This window comes from Mastigoproctus giganteus, chromosome 1 (genome assembly GCF_048544385.1).
Source record: "Mastigoproctus giganteus isolate SK-2022 chromosome 1, ASM4854438v1, whole genome shotgun sequence".
Lineage (NCBI taxonomy): Eukaryota > Metazoa > Arthropoda > Arachnida > Uropygi > Thelyphonidae > Mastigoproctus > Mastigoproctus giganteus.
The window spans coordinates 64,833,227-64,850,390 of record NC_143575.1 but is presented as its reverse complement, the minus strand read 5'-3'; the positions used below and the strand labels follow the sequence as shown (position 1 = coordinate 64,850,390).

Here is a 17,164-nt window from a genome sequence, read left to right as displayed (position 1 = left end):
TGCATCTCATATCTTTACTGATGATCACAAATCATGGCTAGTTCTTACAAGTCAGATCTTCATTAATGTGCTGCTGCCTCATACTTTCTTCCATTATTACTGGGAAAAATTTGTTGCCATTCTCTCAGAGAGCAGAAACTTCAGGGTAAGCACAGAATATTTTGAACCTTAGCTGAAACAGCACTCATTCCCTAAGTTTAGCATTAGAAGAGGCACATGATGCACAAAAGCAAGCTTATTTAGCATCAGCCAAAAAAAAAAAAAAAAAAACACCTCCCAGTATTTAGTATTAGCTGCAAGGTGCAAGAAAGCCTATGGCTTATGCTGCACCAGCCAAAAGAAAAAAAAAAAACCCGAATAAAACTATGATAAAAAAAATAATAATAATAAATAAATAAATAATAATAATTAATAAAAGAAAAGGAAAAGTAAACCTATCATCCTATGTACTTCCCTGACCCGAAGGTACCATCCAGGTAACCTTTGAATTTCCCCAAACTGTCGGCCTCTACCACCCATGTAGGCAACTTATTCCAGTAATTTATAACTCGCTGGCTAAAATAAAACTTCCTGCAGTCCAATCTAAACATTTCCCCCCCGTAACTTAAATTATGTTCCCTAGTTCTAGCATCATTTATAATCTTGAAAATTTCGTCCTCATTCATTTTACTGATGCCTCTCAGAGCCTTAACACCTCAATCAAATCTCCTCTAAGGTGTCTAGTTTCCATTGCCGTATTTCAAAAGCGTGGGGGTGGGGTGTTTGTGTTTGAGTAGTGGAAAAGGTGAAGTAGGATAGGGGAAGAAAAAATTTCCCACCTCACCATATTACACTTATAGTTTGGGAATTTGGAAATTGTAGATGTTTTTTTTTTTTGGCAAAAAAAAGGTAGGAAAGGGAAAGAAAGGGGTTTCACTTGGAAATCCAGGTGCATGACTACCCGTCCCCATTAGTTGAGGTCCTGGATTTGGGTGGGGGGGGGTTGAGCTTATAGGATATTTGTTTTAGGTCCCATTCTTCAGAGATTATTATTGGTCTATGTATGTTTATTGATCTCATTGCTATTGTCTCGCTTTCTAATTTAAATTTTGTGTCTTGTTTGTCAATTATTATCGTGTTTTTGAAGGAGGGATAATGTCCTGTGTCTAAGTGGTGAGCTACCAATTCAGAATTATTATTTTTTCCCGTTCGGACTGTTTTTTCTTTGTTATTTGTTGTTACTTTTAAACTGCTTTTATGTTTTTGGATTCTTGTATGCAGCAATGTTCTCGTGCTGCCTATATATATGCAATCGGAGTCCGGTGCACAGGGATTGCATAAACCACGTTTGTTTATTGTTTGAAATCTATTGTTTTTTGTTGATAGGCCAAAGGCTAGATTTACTCTGGAATCTTTGAGGATTTTTTTCAATAGTTGTTGGTACGTTTCAATGTATAGTAGTCCTGTCCATTGTTTTTTTGGCACTTCTCATTTTGGTTTTTCTTTACTGCTTTTTTTGGCTATATTTAAGGCACCGTTTATGAGCAACCGCGGTTGGAAAATCTATTCTTAAGTGTTTCGATCTCCTGTTTGTGTTCATCCTCTGTAGATGAATACCTGAAAGCATTGCTGAACTGGGCTATTAGGTTTGATTTTTTGTGAGAGATGGCCATATCTGTCAAAATGTAAATAATTCCCCTTATTGGTAGGTTTGTGGTATATTTTTGTGTTGATTTCGGTGGCATTTCTTGTTAATGTTAAATTTAGGAAGTTGATCCGGTTGTTTTCTTCATTTTAAATTGTGAATTATAGCCAATCATCTACATTATTCAACTCATGGAAGATGGTATTTATGGTGTGTGGTTTGCCTATAAGCAGACAATCATCTACGTACCTTCATTAAAATTTAAGGTATGGGGAAGAATACTTGGAAATGATGTAGTTTTCTATTTCCAGGAGGTAAAATTCGGAGAGCTGTCCACTTATGGAACCCCCCATTGATATCCCATATACTTGTTGGTAAAAATCTCCTTCATGGGTGAAATAATTCGCTGATAACAGTATATTTAGTAAGATGGTTATATCAGAAATATTTAATTTTGTTCTGTTTTTTAGTGTGGGATTATTAAGTAACATGTCTTGAGTGGCCTTCTCAGCTTTTTGAGAGTGTACGTTTGTGTACAGTGATTTATAATGAAGGAATATAATTTGTCATCGGGTTCTAATTTTATATTTTTGATTGACAAAAATAGGCATTCCATTTTTTTTATGCAATATTTGGAATAATTCATTAGGGGTTTTAGTATGTCAACCACAAATTTTGCTAAGTGTGCTGTTGATGTATTTTTTAAGCTTACTATGGTGGTTTGTCTGGTTTATGCAACTTGGTGAATCTGAATATGTGGGGGGGGGACGTGTAGTATGGGCTAAGTTCCTCCTACATATTCGGAGTCACCAAGTTGCATAAACCTGCAACTAAATACCACATAATATACCACAAACCTACCAATAAGGGAAATTATTTACATTTTGACAGCTATGGCCCCCCTATCCCTTTCACAAAAAATCAAACTTAATAGCCCAGTTCAACAATGCTTTCAGGTATTCACCTACAGAGGATGAGGTGCCTCTGTAGCCAGGTGGGCAGGAGCAGCAGTGCGTATTCACGAATCTCGAATCACGATTCTTGATAAGGGTTCAAGCCCATGACCACCAAATATGGAGGATGTGGAAAGGTCAGGGAATGACCAGGCCTATCCCCCGGAGCAATATGGCCTTAAGTTGCTAATGCTCCTAAAAAAAAAAAACCAAAACAAACAGAGGATGAATGCAAATTACGGAAAATGACAAATGACAGTTTTATATACATTATGGTAACTTAGTCTAGATCGTATGTATAGCTTAGCTTAATTTTCAGCACTCACCTCATAGTAATCCGCTTAGCTGGTGGAGAGTTTTACCACATGCATAGTGGTTATAGGATTCTAATAACTTACAGTGATTATGGGTTTAAAACTAAGTTATGGGCTATAATTTTTTTTTTTTTTTTTTAAGAAAGGAAAGTGCACCTTCCATTCTATGGTTGCCTAATTAAATTAAATTAAATTAAGAAATATTTAATTAGGCAACCATAGAATGGAAGGTGCACTTTCCTTTCTTAAAAAAAATTTTATAGCCCATAACTTAGTTTTAAACCTATAATCCCTGTAAGTTATTAGAATCCTATAACCACAATGTATGTGGTAAAACTCTCCACCAGCCAAGCGGATTACTATGAGGTGAGTGCTGAAAATTAAGCTAAGCTATACATATGATCTAGTTATTACATTACAGCACATAAGGACTCCTTAAAAATCAAGAGTAACTTAGTCTTTAATATAACAGTAAGGGGAACAGAGATTATAAAACAATATTAGTAGTACCAAATGATGCAAGGAAGAAAGCTAATACAACATTGGCAAAAAAAAAAAAAACAAAACAAAACAAAAAAAAAAAAACACATAATCTGTCTACCCCCCCCCTCTAATAATTTGCCTAATTCTTCCTTAAATTTCTTGTGCAAATTTTCACACTTCCATACTTTCAAGTGCTCTACTAGTTTGGAAAAAACAAGAATTAGACAGCTATAGTTTTTTTTTTTTTAATAGTTTTACCGGTATCTTAAAGTTAATAACGTTCTACATATAAAATGCATCTACACCAACATACTGTATATGAGCAAAATAGAGAAAAGAGTATCTGTCTATTTTTTATTACGAAGTTTAAATATTAAATACATAAACAGAATATATCACTTAGCATCTTAACTTACCTTTTTCTTTGAAAAAAATGCTTTAGCTTTAAATGAAAACAGGACTGGTATATCTAAGTTGGGAGGATGATTAATAATGTTGTTCTCATCACTCTGTAAGAAAATTTATTGGTTTAAAATAACAATTCATTGAACATTATATTTTTAGAATGAAAATATATGCAGATCATATAGTGTATATTAGCAATGGCTAGGTTACCTGCGGCTAATTGACAACAGCATGGCCAGACCATAATGTGATGAACTAGCATGTTAAATTATGATTTTAAATAAAATGCACATGTAGTCTATCTAATGCAACGACTACAAAGGTTTAAAGTTGTAACAGTTTTAAACTTTTAAAATAAAAGTTGATAGTTTCATGAAATAAATAAAACAAGAAAATATATTTTTTTGTTAACCCTTGTGTAGCCACTAAGTGCATGTATTTATGTGTAAATACATGCACTTAGTACATTTATGTGTACAGGTAGCCACTAAGTGCATGTATTTATGTGTTTAAATAAATATACTCTAAAATAAAATGCATGGGCCATTTCTGATGTAGGTTTATCAACTGTCATAAGCAGTTGTAGTGAAGATTATAGCCGTTTATAATGAACATTATAGTAGTTTATATTTCTCTAGCCCCTGGGAAGGAATATTTGAGTATAATAGGATTATAAAATATACAATTAAGAGATAAATAATCAATTATAAGCAAATTAGTTGACATCGTGAAACCTACAACAGGAATCTATAACAATCAAGTATAACATTTTCATGATCAATTATTTCAGTTATTGGTCATAATTACATATTTATCCATCCCTAAATGTAATATAGATAAATATTAGTATGATTAGTGGGAAATTATGAAAGGAAGCAAAATAAATTAAAAAAAAAAAAAAAACAATGGTGAAGGTAAAGAAAGCCAACAAATGAGAACCACAGGAAACTTTTGTAAACTTATACCGGGCAAACTCATTTCCTGCTACCCCAGTTTCTCCCTGCATTCTCAGTAAACAGATGGTGCATGTTATAGGTAGTTGCAGTAGAAGTCAATAACGATGCATTGATTAGTTTTTTTCTCATTATTAAAAGTAGATTATTGGAGTTCATGAGTGTAATGCCTTCTCAGCTGAAATTTACTTATGGGTACACACCCTCCAGACTGCCTCAGTCTTAGGGTGTTTATTTCCCCTTCCTGCTGTTTTAAAATAGGAAAAAGGCTTATACAGGTAGTGCATGTTATCAGTAAACACTCTAACACTGAGGCAATCTGGAGGGTGTACCCATAAGTAAATTTCAGCACACTCAGGAACTCCATAACCTGCTTTTAATAATGAGAAAAAACTAATCAATACACTGTTATCGACTTCTACTGCCACTACCAATAACATGCACCACCTGTTTACCGAGAATGCAGAGAGAAACTGGAGTAGCAGGATATGAGTTTGCCCAGTATAAGTTTACTGAAATCTCCTGTGGTTCTTGTGTTGGCTTTTTTTACCTTAACCAAAAAAAAAAAAAAAAACTTATCCACCTCATCTGCTCATATTCTCTAATAATTTTTGTGATTTTTTCTTAAATTGATTCTAATTACCCATTTCTACAACAACGGATTTTTGTTCCAAAAATCAATTATTTTCTGGCTGGAAGCGAATTTTGGCAGATCTATCGGTGCTATAGCGTGGGGTCTGCCACATCTACTGGATGCTATAGTGTCAGAATACACTATAGGGTGCAGACTAACAGCACTAGAGCATGAGGTCTACCAGCACTATATCATGCGGTCTATAGGATGGCCATTTTCAATCCATTGCAGGATGAAGGCCTCTCCAACAACTTTCCAGTTCCTTCTGTTTCGTGCAATGGCCATCCATTTTCTACCCACGAACTCGCAAATTCTGTCAATCTCTGTTGTTGTCTTCTAGGTTTTCTTTTAGCTCCTCTTGAGTCATTCTGTTATTTTCTTAGTCGATTTTCCATATGTCTTCGAGCTGTGTATCCTGCCCAAGACCATTTCAGTTCTTTAGTTTCGATAAGAATTAACTTTATTTGTGTTTGCTGCTTAATTCGTGTGTTTCTCTTCTTATCTAATGGTCTTATTCCTAATATAATTCGTTTCATTCTTCACTGTGTAGTTTTCAGCTTCTCTTCCATTCTTTTGGTGAGTGGCCAAGTTTCACTTCCATAAGTCATGATGGAGAGTATACATTGGTTCATTATTTTATGTTCCAGACAAATTGGGATATTGCTCCTGAGTATATTTCGTGAATGCTAAAAGTGCATTTCCTAATGCACCTTATCACTTACTGCTCCTTCAGTGATTACACCCCTTTCTGTGGCATACATGTTCATCATTACTTTTGTTTTAGCCATATTCATCTTTAGTCCGAAATAGTGGATGCTAAAAATATGATATATGAATAAACAGGAAAAATATGAATAGGTTAAAAACAAAATTACATGCTAAATGATTTTTAATAAAGACTAAATATTAGCTTAAATGATATCCTTTATGAATTATACACAAACAGGTTAAATAGTACATTTAAATTATTGACTTACTAGGGGGCTATGCCCCCTGCTTGCTGCACTCGCTTCTTTGATAAAATAAAATAAAATACTTACAGAAGCTTTCGACACAGTGTGTATCTCTTCCTCAACTATGAATATATAAATACGTTACATATGGAAATCAAGAATGGTACCATGTAGTTATGCTAGACAAACAAAGCATGTGTATGAAGTTTATCTAGCATATTTATGCAAAAATATAAGTTTATTTTATCACAGTAAAACAAGCTTCTGTTACATATTTTAGTATTTGTTACATATTACCATGTAACCTGCATCCCTCTTCTCCCATTGGCTGAATAAATATCACTAGGAGGAAAATTATTTTAATGTATAGAAAGATACTTCTTATACTTTTTAACGATATACACTTAGAATCAGTAGTGTAACTGGGGGGAGCAGTTGCTCCCCCTGCAACATATTTGCCTTAAATGGTGCCCAAGGAAGGGTGCTCAATTTCTTGACAGGGAAATAGACCATATTACAAACGAACAGCAAAAGAGCCTATTTTGTCACCTTTGCTCCCCCTCAAGGAAAAACCTGGGTACTATACTGCTTCGAATATCATTTAAAATGACACAAATAAACCATCTGTATCTTTTCTTAGCACTTTCCAGTAAAAGTGATCAAGGTGAGATTGAAAAAGTTTACTGTTAATGCCTCGTTTTCTTTAAAATAAGTGTTTTGGAATGCAACCATGACCATTCAATTGCTTGCGTGTTTTCTCCTGTCACTGGATCCACAATTTTCTTGTTCACCATAAAATTGGGGTAACCCACAACATTTACACTGCTACACACAGGCCATTCATCAGAATGAATCAGTGAAATAGGTTCACATTCCCGTTCAATAATGGGGATCAAAATGCCTCTGTCAGGCCGTTGCACATAAAATTAACGACAATCAGAGCCTTGCTGGAGACCAAAAACCCAAGGCCCATAGTACCTGTTGTTTTGTACAACTGCATTATTATCTTTGGAAAGAGGAGCTTGGTCGCCATTTAGCATTCTTCCATGATTAGATTTCCGTCAACCAGCAAATTTTGCTTCTTCAATTTGAATGATGTTAAGCTCTGTACCAACCATCTTACCTTGTGCATTGTGAGCAACAGTGGCCCACACACTTCTCTGCACATGTTATACCAGTCAGATATAGTACTGTAAGGCTTTCCTGTTAGACTAATTGCTGTGTCCACTGGTATTTCCAGTACAAAAATGAACAGCAGTTCTAAAATTTTGCACAAACTCAAATTTAAATGTGTGATTTGTTGTTCATGTTGGTATAACGGAAGAATGCATTGCCTTTCTGGACATGATGTGAAGTTTGGCACCCTTTACGCACACAATTAAGTATAGGCCTATATTCTCCACCTCTGTCATGTTTTCTTTTTTCTTGCATGATGCTACCACGTCGACGACAAGGCCCTACATGTTGTGTTATGTCCAGAAGATGGTATTTCACATAGAAATGCATTTTTATCATAAAAGTGCACTACATAAAGTTAGAGTAGCTAATATTTAAACTAATATTTAGTCTTTATTAAAAATCATTTCGCACACAAGTTTTGTGTTTTCATCACATTCATATATCATATTTTTAGCATCCACTATAGTGTCCAGTAGACCGCATGATATAGTAGCACCCACTCATCTATCCTTCTTCAATTTTAATTTATGTCCCTTGTGTGTCATCCAAGAAAGGGCAAGGATGGCATCAGCATTTAGTTTCCTCAGTCTGTTTAAAGCTTTAAACATTTCATTCAAGTCTCCTTGTAGGTGCCCTGCTTCAGGGTGAAACAAATTAAAAAACTGTCTTTTTTTTAGAGAAATCCTGAATAAACTTGTTGCTCTTCTTTGCACTCATTCCAAGAGATGCAGGTCCTTTCTAAAATGTTCTTCCCAATTAGTATGCAGTATTCAAGATGCAGCAAGGAGGGATTATCCCATTGTCTTATACAATGGGATAATCCCTTCTTGCCCCTGTATGCAAAATTCTTGCATAACTTTGACAGAATCTGGATGGGCTATCCGAGCACCATGTCTGTTTTATGAAAATTTTGTCAGGCTGTACTTTTACCCTTAGGTCCTTTTCACTCTCTACAGCCTTAAGTACGGTACCATCTAATTGATACAGACACCAGAAAAAAAGAGAAGAAAAAAAAAAAATTAATTCCTGTGTTTTTTCAAATAATAATGTGCGAATCCCTCCTTTGGCACAAAGGAGGGATTCGCACATTATTATTTGAAAAATAATAATGTGCGAATCCCTCCTTTCTGTTCAAGATGCTGGAACGGGTACAGAGAAGGGCAACAAGATTAGTGAATGGAACAAAGGGTTGCTCTTACGAAGAAAGGCTTAAGTTTTGCAAATTACAGAGTCTGGAGACTAGGCACCGGCGAGGTGATCTGATAGAGGTGTATAAGGCTTTGAATGGTTTGAGCATACTCAATGCCAATGGGATTCTTCATCTTGCTCAGAATAATCACCTCAGAGGGCATAAATTCAAATTGAGGAAGGACGGATGTCGGATAGATGTGCGGAAATTTACCTTTGGCCAGCGGGTGGTTGGTTGGTGGAACCGACTTCCATCACTTGTTGTTGAAGTTGATAGCCTAAACAAATTTAAAGCTCAACTGGACAGGTATTTCGAACGAACGGAGGGGTGAAATGGGAGTGGTGTGTGTGTGTGTGTGTGTGTGTTTTTTTTTTTTTGGCTGATGCTGAATAAGCTTGCTTTCTTGCATCATATGCCTCTACTAATGCTAATGCTAAGATGGTCCCAAGCATTTCCTACAGGATTAAAATCTGGGAGAGTTAGCTAGAAAAATTAAATGCCCTAACATCCCTGATATTCCTCATGCCAGTTTCAAGAGTGGGGGCTCTGTGAATTGGAAATCTGTAATCCTGAATGAGAGGACAATCATGATTTGGAGTACCAAATCATGATGGTCCCTCTAATGTTCAGCAAAAGATCACCTACAATGTTTGTATAGCAATTATCTAATTCAGCTTGATATTTGAAGTAAGGGACCACTTTATAATTGTTTAAATTGCCACTGATATTTTAAACTATTATGAAGTGGGTCTCTTCCTTCAAATACCAAAACTTCACTGATCCATCACCTGCTTGAACTATGGTACTACACTGGCAGTGGTAGAGAATGAAAAGGACCTGGGGGTAATTGTGTAGGCAGATATGAAGTTCTCCGAGCAGTGCAGACAGGCTGCAAGAGTAGCTCATGGTGTCTTATCAATGATATACAGAAATGTTTCTGCTTAGCCCATTTTTTGCCCCATTAATTTTGAATAAGGACTTATTCTGTCAAAATACAAAACAAAATTTTTTAATGAAATTTAATAACAACAAAAACCCTAAAAATTGAATTTGTAAGAAATTATGAGTTGTGAAAATTGAAATGATCGACTTGTTCGTCCTCTCAATTTGTAATTCTGTTGGTCTATTTTCCTCCTTTTGCCATTTTTGAGCATCCCTGTTGTTGTTATTATTTGGTTTTTAGGAGCATTAGCAACTAAGGCCATATTGCTCCGGGGATATGTGGTGGTCATTGCCTGACCTTTCATCATCCTCTGTATTTGGTGGTCATGGGCTCGAACCCCGGTCTAATCAAGAAGCGTGTACTACGCCCTGCCACTCCTGCCCATGGAGGCGCCAGCGTCCCTGTGACTGGTCATTTGTGGTGAATATGCCAAGTAGCTGGTCAAAGTGGAGGGTGCTTCGGAAAGGCACAAAAGCAACGTCCTTGGTGTTATTGTTATTTGTTTTCGGATATTCTTACTTGTGCGCCCAAAACAGATTATTTACTTCTAATTTAATTTTTTATTAGCATTTCCTCCATTTTCCTCTGGTCACGCCTAACGAAATTTCTGTTCGAACAGAAAAATCTGAGCTCCTGACAATGTCATTCGGCCTTGAAGCCCAACGTGTTATCTTGTGAATACAGCCAACAACACTGAGTCTCCGAGCAATAAAATAATGCTCTCCCACATTTGATGTTAGATATGTATACAAGTGAAGTCTCATGAAGTGATAATAGTGTGTTTCTGCCCTTAGTCATCACAATCACCTATAAACAAAAAAAATTATTGGCCTTATATTCTGATTTCAGAACTGTAAGCAAATAAGCATAGAACATACATCTTCAATCTGTAATATGCCATAAATACCAGTGATTAATATTTTAGAGGTAACCATTTGTTAATCTGGGATTACTGCTATCCATATGCAGTATCTTGTATTTATCAATGATAAACCTCAACTACCACTCCTCAGCCCATCTGACTAATATTTCTAGGTCTTATTGTAATAGCATACCCTGATTCTTGTCATTAAGCACCCTGCCAAACTTTCTTTAATCAGCAAACATTAAACCTGATATCAACATTATTAATAAATACTGGACACAAGGGGCCCTGCACTGAGTCCTGAGAGATCCCACTAATAAAATTTGATTATAAATGCATATAAAGATACATTTATAATCAAACTCAACCATTCCTTTATCTTTAGTAGTAACTTGCCTCTAATGCCACAATACTCCAATTTTTACAGCAGTCATTTATGGGAAGTGTCAAAAGCGTTACTGAAATCAGTTTATGTCAGAATTATTTTTTGCATCCAGTTCCTGTGTTACTATATCATAGTAGCTAATCAAATTGGTCTGACAAGATCTTCCCTTAATAAATTTATGCTGTGAATGTTGTATAATTGCATTCCTGTCAAGGTGAATCTGCATTAGTTCTTTAACCACTGACTCCATTATTTTCTCCATAATGAAGTCAAGCTTACAAGGTAATACTTACTTCATTCTTGATCCCTTTTGTTAATGGGGGGAGTCATCCACTGCTCCAATCTATAAAGACTTCCCCTGAATCCAAGAATACCCTCATTATCATTGTGTATGTGATTATTACCTTTTTTCATGGAATAATCCACAAAGATTACTGCTCATTTAAAAGTACAATTAAGGAAAGGTTATAGGATTAAGGAAAGATTAATTTTGTAATATAACAGAATAAACATAATGAATGTTAGAAAAATAAAATTATAAGGAATCAGCAATTAGTATGAATTTTGAGGTAAATTCTTGGTTTGGCCAATGAGATGGTTTGGCCATTTAATGATTAAATTCATTAACAGAGTCAAAAATATTTAAGGATTAAACATTTTCACAGTAGTTCACAGAAATGGATCACTTTACAATGCAGCTAGTTTTAATTTTAAAAATAGAGATTGCTTTTCTATTATACATTAAGTGGTTATTAAAGACAGCCAAAGATACTTTTTAATTTAAAAAAAATCAAATTTTTATTTTAAAAATTGATTTTTAAAAAATAAATTTTTAAAAATTAAAATTTTAAGAATGATTCCAAGAATTTAAAATTAAGTGTTTTAATACATAATAGACTCATATATTGTTAAGGAGACTGTTAGAACTGCACTGGAGAATGCATCAATCCTGTGGACCACAGTTGACCACAAGTGGTATAATTAAGAATAACACGAAAAGCAAATGCATGCAAATGCACATACATATAAATAAGAGTAATATGGAATTTGAAATAAAAAACTATAAATATAAAAAGCCATTTTTTATTATGCCTTAAGCAAACAGAAAAGATGTGCATATTAATTATTGACAATGGGATAAACAAGCTAGATGGTTTTATTAAAAAAAAAAAAAAAAACACATTAAAATAAATATGCCTGTAAATAACACTTCTAAAAATTAACACTTTTTGTCTGAAATATTGTGATACTATGGCAGGATACTGGAATATTTCTTTCAGTTATTTCAAACAGAGTGACTACAACTAGATACCAGACCTGTTAAACATTTCAGGACTGTTTAGTAAACTATTTCAGTGGCATATCCAGTAGACCATTTCAGCAGAATATTATGTTCTTCTGAAACGGTCTCTGTTTGTGGGATATTACAGGAACCTCTTTCTGTGTTTCAGACAGAATACCATAAAACAGCTGGCTGGATGGATATTTTATAAAGATAAAATAGAATTACATTACCAAGAAAAAGATGAAACATACATGTAATTATCACACAATATTTAGATTAACTGCAACACTTCACTCCCCCCGAACAAATGCATTTCTGAAACAACAGCAAGAATTTTTGTTTGCTAAGAGGCCACTGTTGTTTGGAAAAAACAAAAATCTAAAAAAATAAATAAAGGAATTAATTAACAACTTAAATTAATAAAGAAAGAAGAAAAGAATAAAAATATTCACCCTCACCATAAGAAGCTGTTTGTTTGTTTGTTTGTTTGTTATTTGGTTTTTAGGAGCATTAGCAACTAAGGCCATATTGCTCAGGGGATATGTGGTGGTCATTCCCTGACCTTTCCACATCCTCCGTATTTAGTGGTCACGGGCTCGAACCCCGGTATAATCAAGAAGCGTGTGCTATGTACTGCTGCCCCTGCCCACCTGGCTATGGAGGTGCCACCATAAGAAGCACTCCATTCTAATGCCACACAACTGAGTTGTGTTTTAAGCCAGTGGGTGTTGATTGAGGGAACAAACTTACATCTGTTGTTGTGCAAGTGGGTAGTTTGAATAAATTCAAGGAAGAAATAGAAAAATTATTGGAGGGGAAGGGTAAGTGATGAGCAATTTTTTTTTTTTTTTTTTTGGCTGATGCCTTATAAGTTTGCTTTCTTACATCATTTGCCACTACTAATACTAACTGCTGCCTATAAAACAAGCAGGAGACTACAGAAGACACTCCACCAGCAAATGCAGATACATCAAAAAATCAAAAGGTGGCAATACATTTGGGGGGGGGGGTATAATAAAAAAAGTATTGAAGTTAATCTAATTATGTGATAATTCCCCATGTTTCTTCTTTTCAGAGTAACGGAATATAAGTTATATCCAGTATACTGTTTCTTCAAACTCCCCCATTTCTTTTATGTTCCTTTACATTCTTTAGTGGAGTATATCCTCTCTTTTATTCATTTCCCTTCTATGTTTATTGTTTATTTAGTTTGAGTAATTTCTGTCACTCAGTTTATATATATATGAATATATATATATATATGAATATATAAACTGAGTTTGATTTATTGATTTAGTAGGCAACTTTCTTATTGTTTTCTTTTCTTAGTAGATCACTTCTACATATTTTAATATATATATTTGCATTTAGTTTGGGTTATTCAATATACCACCTTTTGACATTAAAATTTGCATTTACGTTAACTTTGGAAATTCAAACTTTTAGGAATTTACAGGTGTGGGTACTCCATGAGGAAATCATTCCTACTTTTCCCCTTCTCCTTTTTCTTTATTATTTTGAAGTATCTGCATTGGCCAGTATTCTGGCAATCTGCATTCAAAGTTCCATTTATTAATTTTTGTTTACACACAGGCAACAGTGGTTTGCCAGCAAACAATAAAATAATTGCTGTAGTTTCAGCAATATATTTACAGGAAAAAAGCATTAAAGTTAATTTAAATATTATGTGATAATAGAATTATGACAGACATGGATCAAAAAATGATTTTCAAGGAAAACTTTGGAATGTATGTCTGACCAAAATACAATCCAGGGGGTGAGGGAGACTCTTTGCATAATACAGGATGTCTGGCCATACTATTTTAATTATCAAGAAATGCACAAATTCCAAAGGATATGATATACAACTTTTGAATTTTTTTTTTTATCAAAAATAAATAAATAAATATAAATAAATAATAACAATAGTAATAAAAAAAATACACATATATATATATATATATATATATTATTTTAAAGGGGTGTGGAATAGCAAGGAAAAATTTCAATGCCTAAATGACAAATGTTGGGGAGGGGGAAAGAAGTTAGATAATGTGCGTACATTTTAGATACATTAGTAAATAGTAATAACTTGTGATTTTTAAGAAAAGAAAAGAAAAAAAAATAATAAAAAAAATCAAATACTTTTATGCACAAACAGAGATTCATTTCCTTTCTGCAGATCTGCCATATTGAACATTCATTCCCCCAATCAGCACATGGCAACCAACAAATATCTAGTGTTTTACTTAGGCTTGTTTGTTATTTGGTTTTTAGGAGCATTAGCAACTAAGGCCATATTGCTCCGGGATATGCGGTGGTTATTCCCTGAATGACCTTTCCGCATCCTCCGTATTTGGTGGTGACGGGCTCGAACCCCGGTCTAATCAAGAAGCGTGTGCTACGCACTGCTGCTCCTTCCCACCTGGCTACGGAGGCGCCGTTTTACTTAGGCAACATGGATATCCTGATATGTATGAAACAAATAAATAAACAAAATAATAACTGCTGGATTAATGAAATTACCAAATATATTTGCTATAATAGAATTTTCTGCTGCCTTGCTGCTTTTGCTTATAGTTTTTATATATATGACTTATTTTATAATACTTATTATATATGACTATATTTTATATATATGACTGAAGCTGAATAATTTCTAAATGTAGTGTAGTTTAGTACTAAGTTGCCCAATAATGAGTGAACCTTCTATTAAAAAACTTTACCTTAAGCCTATCAGGTATGAAGATTTGTGCGAAGCATATGAATAAATTTTATAAATTTATTTCATTTTATTCATATGGTTCTTATCAATAATCATCATGATCTCAATTTTAGCAGTGAAACCATTAACATTAGGATTAGTAGAAGCATACGATGCAAGAAAGCAAGCTTATGCAGCATCAGCCAAATAAAAAAAAAAAAAAAACGCGCCCATTTTCACCCCTTCGTTCGTTCCAAATACATGTCCAGCTCAGCCTTAAATTTATTTAGGCAATCAAATTCCACAACAACAGATGGAAATCTGTTCCACCAATCAACTACCCGCTGGCTAAAGGCAAACTTCCCAACTCTCTTTCCTCAATTCGAATTTACGCCCTCTCAGGTGATTATTCTGAGCAAGAGGAAGAATACCATCAGCACTGAGCATGCTCAAACCATTCAAGGCTTTATACACCACAATCAGATCACCTTGCAGATGCCTAGTCTCCAGACATTGTAATCTGCAAAACTTAAGACTTTCTTCGTAAGAGCAACCCTTCGTTCCATTCACTAATCTTGTTGCCCTTCTCTGTATTCATTCTAACAGCTCTACATCCTTGTTAAAAGGAGGCCTCCATGCCTTATCCATGGGAATAATCACCTCTTATCCCTGCTAGAAAAATTCCTGTATATCATTGACAAGACACCATGAGCTACTCTTGCAGACCGTCTGCACAGCTCAGAAAACTTCAAATCTGCCTACACAATTACCCCCAGGTCCTTTTCATTCTCTACCACTGTCAGTGTAGTACCACGAGTAGATACATAACTTTGGGGTTACTGCTTCCTGTATGTAGTAATTTACGTTTGTCAATGTTGAACTTCTATTGCCACCTCTCAGCCCATTTGCTCAACTTTTCTAGATCCTATTGCAGCAGAGTACTGACATTAGTGTCCTTAACAACCCTGTCAACCTTCGTATCGTCTGCAAACTTGGACATTAAGCCTGATATACCATCATCAACATCATTTACAAATACAGAAAACAACAATGCACCCAACACTGAACCCTGAGAGAGTCCACTAATAACATTAGTCCACGAAGAGCAGTGTCCATTGATTACCACTCTGTCTTCTCCAACTCAACCGTCCCTTTATCCATAGCAGCAATTTGCCTCCAATGCCACACTACTCCAATTTGTGCAGCAGTCTTCTATGTGCAACAGCATCAAAAGCCTTTCTAAGATCCAAATATATGATATAAAACTTATTCCCTGCATCCAGTTCCTTTTTTGACCACATCATAGTATTCAATCAAATTGGTCAGACAAGGTAAAAAAAAAAAAAAAAAAAGGTAAAGTGCAGGCATTATCAACCCGCTGCAGGATGGAAGCCTCCTCAACAATTCATGTTGGGAGAAATGGACCATAATCTGCCACGCTGGTCCAGTGCGGGTTGGCAGATCGACCGTATTCAGCAGTCAGGGTCTGGAACCCTGGTCTACTCAAAGAGTGTGTGCTACTGCACTCCCGCTCCTGACCACTCGGCTAAGGAGGCCGGTCAGACAAGACTTCCCCTTAACAAAACCATGCTGTGTCCGGGCTATAACTGAAGTCTTGTTTAGATGATCCTGCAGTGTTCTTTAACCACTGTCTCCATTAATTTCCCTGGAACAGAAGTTAAACTAACAGGTCTATAATTACTTGTCGCCTTTTGGTTCTCCTTTGGGAATTGGTGTAACATTTGCACATCTCCAGTCTATGGGTACCTCCCCGAGTACAAGGAAGTTCTCATAATTATGGCTAAGGGTTTGCTTACTTCATTTGGTGCCTTCTTTAATATAACTAGATAGATCCCATCTGTCCTGGGTGCCTTTTTAATGTTTATCTTCAAAAATTTCTCCTCCACTTTCCTCTCAGTTATTACAAAATCAACTAGCTCACTGCCATTGTTTAATTCACCTCTGGCGTTCCCCTCCTTGAATAACTCTTCATGTGTGAATGTAGATGCAAAATACTCATTTAGTTTGTTAGCTGCCTGAGCAGGATCATTAACAGTTATACCATCAATATCCAGTGGACCAATCTGATTCATCCCTTTCCTTCTAGAGTTTACATAGGTAAAGAACTCTTTGCTGATTTTCTTTGCATCCTTTGCTAAAGATTTCTCATAATCTGCCTTTGCCTGACTAATCTCCTTTGTAACTTGATTACAGACCAGCTTATATATACCATAGGCTTCTGTGTCACGTGTTAATTTATATGTATCCCATGCATTTTTCTTCTCTGCCACATGT

The 17,164-nt window shown here is 35.2% G+C and overlaps 1 protein-coding gene across 4 annotated transcripts in view; it reads right to left on the bottom strand.

Annotated features, from left to right (window-relative positions):
* Positions 1–17,164, bottom strand: part of Vps13 (vacuolar protein sorting 13C) — a 1,645,987-nt gene that overhangs the window by 394,758 nt on the left and 1,234,065 nt on the right. For all 4 annotated transcript variants that reach the window (XM_090373229.1, XM_090373247.1, XM_090373239.1 and 1 more), the window contains one exon: positions 3,791–3,883. In XM_090373229.1, the coding sequence (XP_090229355.1) occupies positions 3,791–3,883 (93 nt within the window). The remainder of the gene's footprint in view (positions 1–3,790; positions 3,884–17,164) is intronic.